Raw genomic sequence first — 11,855 nt, 5'->3', positions numbered from 1 at the left:
TGTTATTTACATAAATAGCACGAGAATTCTGGATCAATCTGAAAAATCTCTATCCCATCCACACACTACTCCTTTCCCCTGCCGAGTGAGTCACGCGTACCCTGAAAGGGAAATGGCTTAATGGTGTAATAATAATAATAATAATAATAATAATAATAATAATAATAATAATATATGGGGTTCAAAACTCAACTGTGTTGCATGAAATTCGTCTTTTTTGGTTGAAAAGGTAAAATAATTAGCAGCAAATTCTTTATTATCGTTTAATTAAACTGTCTTGGTTGAAAATAAAAATATTTTTTAGAGGAATATGAACTGTTATACTTTTTGTTGTGAGTTCATGTTTTATGATCGAAGATTCATCACTTTGTTTAAAAATTGAACTATTTTGTTGGAAATGTATTTTTTCTTGGTTGAAAATAATTATTTTTAACTAAAAATTTAGTTCTTCAAATTTTGGATCAAAACTTATCCTTTTGAGTTGAAAACTGAATTATTTGGTGGAAATTTTCAGAATTAAGATTTTTTAGCAACTTTGATTATGCAAATTTATTTGTGTAAAGCTGTGTTTTAGTTTTGTTAAAGTTCTTGAGAGGATCGCCTGATCAGGTTTGTGTAAAAAGTAGTTTACATTAACTGTCGTAATTTTTTGTTTCAGGTGTGAGACAAGAGCAGGACATCTTTGTCAGATTGATAGACTCTGTCACCAAGCAGGTGAGAATTAACTTTACATTGCATTAAAGTTTAATACACCAGTACGAAATCAGTTTCGATCTACAACTGACAAAAACTCTTGAGCTGTCGGTCGAAACACCACAAGAGTTTTGTATTGCAAGTCTTTTTTGTTTTGAAATTCTATACTTGTGCTGCTCCACCTATTTCCGGTTGAGCGCGCACTCATTGTGAGAACAAATCGCGCTTCTTTGGTGTGGCGCATGCTCGCTAAACTTGCGTTATCGTCGTCCGTACAAGCACTTAATTTTCCGGGGGGTTGATTCTAGCCCCAGAATACCAGCAATGCGCGGCTGTAGCATCCCGTTATCTGCGCCACGTGGCGAACCCCCGATGTATACGTACGGGAACCACGTGTTCACCACCCATCCCCACCCTGGAGATCCTGACGCGACGATAGCACCCTAAGAAGGATCATAACCTTCGAGCAAACGCAAATACGCCGACAGATTACGAGCAGGATAAGGACATTATGTCTGCGAGGGTGCTTTTTTAGTCCTGTCGCTTTACAGCCAGCTTGACATTCGCACCTACTATGAGACTTCCATATAAAGACATGTTTTACTCAATCAGAATCCATAAAGTGGGGACTGGGGAACTATGTGCTGTATGGCAAATGGTAACTATTTACAAAAAAAGTGATGTGTCAATAGCTGTCGGATGCTAGCTGCTGGTTGTGCGCTGACGAGAGTAACTAGTCCCAAAACGATAAACGGGAAAAACTAGGACCCTTTAAATATTCCTGGAAAACTTCTACATACCCGAATATAAAAGAAAGCTAATAGTATCTTAAAAGATTCCACAAAAGGTCACTAAAGCACAAAAAAATCAAATTCCGTCCTGTTTTAGCAGCTGTTTTTTAGAACAAAGTTGCTCGAAATACAGGAGAGTATATGTAGATGTTTCAAGAATTTCGGGTGGGGGGTAAACCCTAACTCACCCCCTTCTCCTGGCTAGGGCCTTGTGCTAAAGTTACAAAGATAAAGCAGTCCTACCATGGTAAATTTATTTTGGGTAAACGTATAAAAAAAAGTTCCATTATATTTTTAAAATTTTGTGCAAGTCCTCATAGGATATATTTCCCAAAAAGTAGTGCTAAAGTTAGAAGAAGTTAGAAAGCAGTCCAGCCGTGGAAAATATTTGTGGACGAATATACTACACTTAGAAAACGACTTTTTTGAATCAACAAAATTTTTGTTGGTTCAGCCGTAGGATATAGTTATTATATGGACAACAAAATATTTCGTTGAGTATTTAGTTCATTCAAAAAGACAATTTTTTGGGGCCAATCAAATATTTGGTTAAATCAACCAAAAATAGCTTTCCTTATACTTTTGTACAAATAAAATGTTTCCACTGCAGGATTGTTTTTTTAAATTTCTGGTACATGATTTTAAATATATAAAAATTGAAAAGACAAAAGCAAGAAGAACTTTTCTACTACTTTTTTATTGAAGAAGTCATGCTAAAACCGGACTTTGATCCTTATTTGAACTTTTATACAATTTTAAGGTTGGAAAGTGTTATTGTTGGCAAATGAAGGAGCAATCATCGCGTGACATGTACCTCTCTAAAATAACAGACGTTATCTACTTTCTCAAATTATTTTGTATCGCGTCGCGAACTTGGCTTGATAAGTGCCTATAGGTAAGCGCGATCGTTTTAGCAAGATTAAATCATCTTGGGGTCGGTCGGTAGTGAAGCTAGGTACAAAAGAAGGGAGAGGGTCGAAGGAAGTAGAGTCGATGTTAGTTTTAGCTGATTAAATTACTAAGCCGTGGTAGCCTTGCACTCGCAGAGACGGTTCGACGATGCGCGATCCATTTCTTTTATTAATCGGCGTGATATTCGAGCAGAAGATTTAATTGTTGAAATTACATTTTCATTATTTTATCGTGTTGGGCATATTCAAACAACCGATATACACCTTGTAAATTATTATCGCTGTAGAAAGGTCATTCAAGAACTACGTCACGGTATTTTGAACACTTTCTACCCCTCTCCTTCTTCGTCACATATCATGAAACAAAGGTTAAACCTACCAGGTTGACGTCACAAGCATAATCACCCCCCCCCCCCTCCCCCACCCATCTAAAGTCAATATGTTTTCTTCGATTCTATTTGGTAAAATCCTTATATAAAACACAAAGCATACAAATATGACATTTTAACAGACTTCACAGTTAAAAGTGTTCTCAAAACATTGGAAATAGGGCGACTTTTCACGAAAATAGGGGCATTAAAGGGGAATAAATAGTTTTAAATAAAATTAACGTATAGGTACCACATTGACTTCAACATGAAATGGTAAAGATTTCTTATTGCATTTTCAGCAAAATATTTGAAAATTTAACAAAATAACTCAATGTTCAACATAACTGATGAATCTTCGGTACAAAAAATCTGTTTTAGCAAAGAAATTCAACCTTCAACCTCGTAATTCAATTTTCAATCCTAAAGATTATATCTCTACGAGAAATATAATAGTTAATATTTTAACTAAAAACGATTTTAATTTTAAATCAAAACCAGTCGAACCTAACCTTAACAATCAATTCCAAACAAAAGAGAAGAATATTCAACCAGAAACAATTTTTCAGTCAAACACGAGAAAAATTGAGCCGTATTTTTGAATTTTTAAATAAAAAAGGCGAATTCTCTATAAAACAGTTCAAGTTTTAACAAAAAAAAAAATGAATCTTTAACGAAAAGGTTACTTTCTACAAAGCAATTACATTCACAACCAAATAGTTAAATTTCCAAGCAAAAGGGTCGTGATTCAATAAATTATTTCAATTTTTAATCAAACCAATTAGTTTAATTTGTAATAAAAAAGATTAATTCTCAACTCAAGGGAGCTAATTCTCTGGACAACAATACAATTTTCAACACGAAAATATAAATTTTTGACCAAACAGTTAGTTTTTAACCAAATAATTCAACTTTCTACGAAAATAATGGATGTTTCAACCAAAAGACACAACATTTCGACAAAACAGCAGAATTTATAAACCAAGCAGTTAAATTTTCAACAAAATGTTAAAATTTTTAACCACAAATGTGAATTTTCAATTAATAAAATGAATTTTAACAATTTAGTTGAACATTCAACCAAGTAAATTACTTTTCTACAATAAAAAAAAAATAGACAACAAAATACATACAATTTTGACAAAATTATTGAATTTTAAACTAACAACGATCAATTTACAACTAATAATGGAGCATTTCATTTTTAGTTAATAAAATAAATGTTCAACCATAAAAAGACCAATTTTCCAAAAAATACTTGAATTTGTAATCAAGAAGACTAATTTTCTACCAAACAAGACAAATATACAATAAAATACGCAAGTTATCAACCAATAACAGTAAAGTAACATTTTTAGTTTAATATTAATTTTCAACCAAAAAAGAACGAATTTTCCATAAATAAAAATAAGAAGTTTCCAGGGAAAAATTTAAAAGTTGAATTTTCCACTAAAACTATCAACCTCTAATCCAAAATAGAATAGTACAATTCTCACTTAAAAATAATTAATTTTCAAATAAACGAAATGAATTTTTAACAAAATAGTTCAATCCTCAACCAATAAAATGAATGTTTAACAAACTAGTTCAACTTTTAACCATTTACTTTAATTTTCAACTCAAAAAGATGAATTCTCCAAGAAAAATTCAATAGTTGAATTTCCAACTAAAAAAGATTAAATTTTAACCATAAATTTATTAGTTAATTTTTTCAATCAAGTTAAATTATATTCTGGGGAAAAATAATATCAACCAAATATAGTATCATTTTTTACCAAAAGAAATTAATTTGAAACTATAGCTATAATACTAGACTTCTTAATCCAAACCAATTCTATTAAATTAGTTCGCATTTAATCAGAAAAGGAGAAGTTTTTTGAAAACAGAGGAGAAATGTAGAATTCTTTAAGAAGTGTACAAACGGGGGAATAGGGGTGCTTTTTACTTGTAAAATAAAATCACTAATTTTCATTTTTCTAAGCATTACAAAAAACTGTATATACACAATTATATCTCCCATTTGTCATGTGACATTCTGCATTAACTCCTAGCCCCTATGTCACAAATCGTCACAAAATTTGATACCCCCCTCCACCCTAACCCTAAGAGTATATGACTGTGTTTTTGCCGGTCTATAGTTCGAAAAGGCATTGTTTCAATAAGTCTCGTATCTCATCGATAGTAGTCATAAAGAGAATAAAAGAGTCGATATATAAATTTGTGAATCAAGTCTGTCCTGCATTGTGCTCAAGCAAAGGAATACGATGGCAATCGTCTATTCTATTGAAACTCTCGAACTACCTAACACGTGAAAGTAAAGTCGGGCGTAAATAGCGCGTTTTACGAGTCAAATACGAGTTTATAACAGCATGTAAATCGCGCGATTCTCCCGATTTGGAAAATGCGCCTTGGCCAGAGCTGCCGGTCGAATGAGGTTCTCGGTTATAAATCCGCAATAATTGGCTACACGGACGGTTCAGGGGAGCTCGAATCGAATCCCCCAACCTTTAAGATTTCCTTCAATTTCCTCGCCATTCGACCAATCGTTTCGCACGCAGGTAGTCCAATATATACCACTTATATGGTCTAATAGGAATATATTCTCGCACATTCTAATCCCAATAACACTCCCGTGTTTACTAAAATATCACGGCTCTGAATACATATCTCTTTAGATAAGATAACAAATTTCATCAGAAATCCTAATTACCCTAGAAATACAGAGTAAAAATTGCGTGTTCGGTAATGCTGCGACTCAAGTGAAATTTGGCATCCTTTAGGTCTTTAATTCCAATAGAACACTTTTTTAGGGTTCCTTTTTAATTTTTCAATATTCGATAGATGGCGGCATAGAAGAAATATCTGCAGTTGGTAAACGTTTTTAACATAACCTTAAAAACGGTCACATTTCATGTCCTGTGCAATGTCATTGAATATTTTTAGCAATATAGAATATGCATCATCAACCCGTCAATATCGTTCCTTTCGAAGAATTTGCAATTTTGGGTTTCTTCTCAAAAAGAAAAGTTACTTTTTTTTGCAGCTCTCTTGAAACTAAAAATCAGTTCTAATATAGAAGCCCCAGGTGGTTTTGTGATAACAGACCACTCCCTTTTTTCTTAAATTACAACAAAATCCCCTGAAACATCTGCAATCGAGACTTTTGATCTACTTCCCCAACTTTCCTCCTTTTTTCCAAGTTTCGATTCATTTTGTAAGAGTCATAAAAATAATTTCAAGAAATTAAAAAACAAGACGCTTTTTGAGAAGGCGCTTGTTTGAAAGTGATTCTTTTTGATGACACCCATATCAAATAATTCCTAAAAGATTTATTTGCTAATTTTGTAGATTTGTAGGGGGCACCTTCGACATCGAGGAAATCGCTAATGATTCAGTCGAGAAACTAAACTCTAAAGATAAAACAATTAAGTAGTTGCAAATCGAAAACATCTCTATAAACAGCCTGTACAGCCCAAAATGATCTAAGAATATGGAAAATAAAAAGATCTATCATGAAAATAGGAGCATAAATTCTTAGAAATAAAAGTAATGCACTTTCGACAAAACAGATGAATTTTCATCCAAAAAAATTAATTTTCTACGAAAAAAATATGAATTTTCAACGAAAGTGATGAATTTTTAACTGAAATGATCAATTTTCAACCAAGAAAATGAACTTCTAGACAAGTGGTTGAATTTCCCATTTAAAAAATGAATTCTCAACCAAAAATATTTTCATTCAAAGAAAGGAAACAATTGAATTTCTAAAAAAAAGATAAGTTTTAACAAATTAGTTGATTTTTTAAATATATTGTTGAGTTTTCAAGGCAAAAAGGCCATTTTTTTACAGAACAGTTGAATTTTCAACCCGAAAATATGAGTTTTCAACAAAACAGTTCATTTTCAACCACATATTTTACTTTGTTTACAAAAGTATTCCAATTTTAAGCTAATGCGACTTTCTAAACAACAAATTAATTTGCAACCAACAAATGTAAATTTAAAAAACATAATAATTTCCAACCACAAAAAAAACAAATTGCAAGTGATTATAGTTCAACTTTTAATGAAATATCTCAATTTAAACACTAAGAAAGATTTTTGAGACAAGAATGAAAAAATATGTCAACCACATTGTTTAACATTCAAGGGCAAAAACCCATTTTTTACAAACCAGATACAATTTAAACCTGTAACTATGAATTTGCAATCAAAAAGCTGATTTTCAACCGAATATTTGAACTTTTTAAACCGCAAAGACGATTTTTCTTCAAAAAGGTTTAATGTTTAACGGAAAAATTCATTTTCAAGCAACTGGTAGAATTTTCCACCAAAATACTTGCGAATCTTTGATACAAAAAGACGAATTTTGATTGAAACAGTTGCATTATAACCCAAAGTTATGCATTTAGTACAAAAATATACTAGTAAGACTTTTGGATCAAGAAGAACAATATAAAAATATAAAATATTTGGATGTTCTCATTGTATTCTACTAATTTATTTCGTGATTATGTTAAAACCAGATTTAATAAAACGTTAAACGGTGTACCAGAGAAAATAATGTTAGTTGGCGCTGGAGAAAAGAAATTTTGGAAACCGAAGGTACGAGTAATATGCAAAAATGTAGTATATGTTAGTAACCTCTAATTAAGAATAATTAATTTGTAGTTGATTATTGCTTGGCTTTGTTTTATATGCTAGTAAATTACGTATTTAAAAATATTGTTAACTTTACAATTTTGTTGTTTTCGTGAATAATAAGTTTCTTAATTTTTCGTTTTGTTACAGTACAATCTTTTTTTAGCTGTCATTAAAAATTTGCTTAGACATCTGTCAAAAGTAAATTTCTTAAATTGTCATTCTTTTGGAATTATTTTTATCTGGCTTCCTTAGAATTTTCTTGAATTTTTCTCTAATGTATTTTTCTTAGTAGTAAGTGATAAAGTATATAACGGATGTTTCAAAGTTAGATAAAGAAAAACTTTTTTAACACATAAATGACCAAAAAATTGGCTAAAGAATAGGCCCTCCTGTTATAGAGCACTTTTTTAATATTAAAGAGATAATCATATGATGTAAACAGTTTTTTGATAATAAATGAAATCCCCTTTTATTTACCTTTTTCGGAAAATATCCTTTTGGACCTAAAATTGAGCTACGGAACTGCTGCGATCGTTATATCTAGATAGCATTGCTTCAACCGCTTTTTGAAAAGAAATCTTTCTAGTGAAGAATGGAAACGAGTTTTCTCGAGTATCTAGAGAAAGGTCTAGGAATAATTAATATTTAGAATTTTGAAATGTAGCCATCATGAATCACGGTAATGCCAAACCCATTTCTAACAAACTGGAAAAAGTATAAGTGAACAGAGCAGTACGAGCGCGCTTTTTTGTTGGATTAAAAATGCTAAATGCTAATTAGTTCCAGGAAAACATTTACGGTTCAGAGCGAGAGGGGTTGAAGCTACGCCGTTATTTTAAATGAATGAACAACAGGAAATTGTACGTAACTCGTAACCCCGGTATAAGCTCTTCCTACTTTCAAGTTTCAACCCCAACACGCACCCGTGAACGAGCTTACATTAAGCTAGAAAAATTTCACATATTTCATCATTTCCACGAGGATATACAATTTTTTAAATGTATTATAAACTTTTGCAATGATAAATCTGATAAAGAAGTTGTTTAAGGATGTAAACTACATAAAATCAAACGTAAATTTGTTCTAAAAACCTAATTAGCTTCACATTACGTGAAGCCGTTTTCTTATCTTACATTCAAAATGTTGAAAATGTTAATCTTTGTTTTGATTTATAAAATTAACAAAAAGGCCTATTAATTGTAGCAAAATTTTTTAGAAGAACAACCGAAGCGTCAATAATAAAAAAAAAATACATGAGGTTATAATTGTTTATTCAAATGTATTTATTTGCATATTTGTCATTTTTCTTCCTGTTTACGCGAAAGCCGTAATTGTTATTTAATTTTAATGCAAAAAAGCTCTTCCTATTCCCTGAAAAGTTATTTACAATTTCCATACTAAAATATTTAATACATACCTGACTAATATAATTGAAAAACCTTTCACGAAATAGAATGAGATTTTTCTAATTAAAATTGAACGACAATTAAGATTTTCGCCTCAAGCAGAAGAAAAAATAGACAAATATCCAAATAATTACTTTTAAATCAACAAATATGGTCCCTTTGTCAATTTTATAAGTCAAGTTAAAGATTAAGTAATTTTCAACTAGACGGTACACCTAAGGAAAATCCAGAATACAAAAAAAATATTTAAAAAATGTATGCGAATTAGGAAAAATTTTTACTTTTTAAATACTTTTCCGTGGTTAAATTAAAACTTTAAGATTGTCTAATAAATTATTAATAATATTATACACTTTTCATGCCAATGCTTTTCATTTTTAAATTAGTATTTTTTCAAGAATCTTAATATAAAATCATTAAATTTCGAAGGAGGCTCTATATTTACAAATATTTTGGGTCGAGTTAACTTTTTTTTTACCGAAAATAAATATTTTTAAACAAAAGTCGTCATTTGGATAACCAACTTTTAATAATTTTAGTTTCTGATAGCGTTTTACACCAGAAGTAGATGTTTTCAATAAAAAAAAATTATATTCCGAAAAATAATGCGTGTTTCAGCAATATATTTTCTTTTGTTACCATTTTTTACTTGGAATTACAATTTTTAAACAAGATACACCAAAAATGGAGACTTTACTGTAAAACATTAATCACTATAGTTCGAAGAAGAATTACAATATTGCACAATTTTCTATTATGCAATTGAAGAGTTTTTCGTCGACAATTATAGGTATGTTGAATAAAAACTTATGCGTTCCTAAAGAATGTTTACAATATTTCAACTACTTAAGGTGATGTTGGTGCGTCTCACCTGAAATTGTTATTTTTAAATCAAAATCATTTATATATTTGAATCTAATGCATTTCACTTAAAGTAATCAAATTAACAAGTTTAAACATTTCTGATTTTGGTAGTGTCTTTTGTTGCAAATTGAAATGTTTACTTAATATTCATTGGAGTTCAAAGAAGATTTATAATTTGTTAACAATCTTAGGTTAGGTTGTTCTTTTACATCGAATATTGCTATTGCTGATGAAAAATCATCAGGTTTTAAAATATATTTAAAACATTTGAACAATACTAAGATACGTTAGCGTTTTTCACTAGGAATCGCCTATTTTTCATGTAAATTGTAAAAAAAAATGTAAACGTTTAATTTTCTACATATTGTACAAAATATTATATATTAATTCTAAAGTTAAATAATCATTCGCTATCACTTATCAAAAATACTCTCCTTTTTTTGTCTTTATTATCTTCGATGATAGATAATTAAATACTTTGAAATAAACAAATTTGTTATTAATAATAATTTTATAATTTAATTAAAAAACTGCATACACAAAAATAATAATCGCGCAAATTGCGTGTTTTTCAATTATATTTGAAAAACAGTTTTTATTTTTGTAAATAAATTTTGTCTTCAATAATGAGGGTTTTGTAGACCCTGACTACAGATCAGATAGAACCGGATAAAATCGCATAGAAATGGATGGAATGGGATTGGACAGAATCGAAAAGGTTAGGGTATAATCAGACTGGATATTATAGCTTCAAATAGTATATGATAAAGTACAACAACATCAAATATAATCAGATGGAATCGGATAAGATAATAAATAGGCTTCGACTCGCTTCGAAGATTTTACAAGGTAATGATGTACGTTTTGGCTGTATAACATTATATAATATAAACTTGCAATATAACGGTAGTATTAAATTAGTTTAAAAAGTTAGATATTTTTATCATCAAATTTAATCTGTTGACAAAATTTTGTTAATATTTATCTGTATGATTATTCATGGTGTTTATTTATTTCAAATATTAGATCCACGATTTTCAGTATATACGCAAAGTTGAAAACATGACCATCCGTCCCTCGACATCTATCTGATATTAACGAACTACAAAGAAACCTTTAAACAGAGTTCTAAAGGATGACAAATTTTAATTTATCCGCAACACTACCGAACACCTAATTTTTTTCTGTCTTAAGAAGAAATGAAGATAACACCTTTTTCCCACAGAGAAAATAAAATCATCAAGTAAAAATAACTACATTGTTAAATAAACAGTTTTAACCTGAATTATCTTTTTCTAAAATAAACTACAATATCTCTTACCAAATTAATTAAACATACCATACAATGTATATTTGCTTAATTGTGAAGTTCACTGAATATATTGAATATCCTTAAATACAAAAATGTTAAATATACTATTCTTGAGGAAATTTGAGCCCTGTTTTGAGCTCCAAGCACAAAGCTGCTGGTAAAACGAATCGCATATTGATCAAAAACGGAGCTAATACTAAAATATGAGTATTTAACTATAGATTAAGAAAATAATAAGCCCGAGATAAGTTAATCCCCGACAGATAAGAAGAGAGAAGGAGGCTGCAACCCTCACAATGCAGCTCACCCACAAAAGTTAAGGGGTGGGTAACATTGTTGTAGGTGTGTTGCTCATCGTCCCTGTATAGTATGTTAGAAGTAGAGGGTCGCACTTGGCCGATACACAGGATTCCCAGGGGACTTTGAAATCGATTTGGGATGGAAATCATTACAGGCAGATTTGAATGACTATCTTCGAATTTATCTTCACCCTTCTCCAGGACTCCCTTCGTCTTTCTTGCAGGGTATGATAGCAGATCGGTTTTATTTCCACGGTTCTTTACTGTTTTCCTTAACAACTATAATAAAAAGTGATTCACTCATACGATAATCGGATATGTTTGCCTTGTTGATGAGCGATGTGTCTTTGATAAACAATCCCATTCATCTGATAAGTAAAATTTACATTTCCAACTTATTTATTACTTTTAACATAAAATATTCTGCCCTGAAAATACAAGAAAAATGGTAACTACACTTTTTATGGAATTAAAGAAATGATACAGGCTTAAATAAACACACAAGAGGGGATGTATATGTATGTATGTGTGTATGTGTGTATGTGTGTATGTACGTATATGTGTATG

General features: G+C 30.6%; 1 protein-coding gene across 2 annotated transcripts in view; it reads left to right on the top strand.

The window, feature by feature from the left end:
• LOC117174565 (transcription factor collier) overlaps window positions 1-11,855 on the top strand; it is a 117,845-nt gene that overhangs the window by 32,278 nt on the left and 73,712 nt on the right. For both annotated transcript variants that reach the window (XM_033363786.1, XM_033363785.1), the window contains exon 4: window positions 659-714. In XM_033363786.1, the coding sequence (XP_033219677.1) occupies window positions 659-714 (56 nt within the window). The remainder of the gene's footprint in view (window positions 1-658; window positions 715-11,855) is intronic.

The sequence above is a fragment of the Belonocnema kinseyi genome, chromosome 6 (genome assembly GCF_010883055.1).
Source record: "Belonocnema kinseyi isolate 2016_QV_RU_SX_M_011 chromosome 6, B_treatae_v1, whole genome shotgun sequence".
Lineage (NCBI taxonomy): Eukaryota > Metazoa > Arthropoda > Insecta > Hymenoptera > Cynipidae > Belonocnema > Belonocnema kinseyi.
The sequence above is the reverse complement of the archived record's forward strand: the minus strand, read 5'-3'. Positions and strand labels throughout refer to the sequence as shown.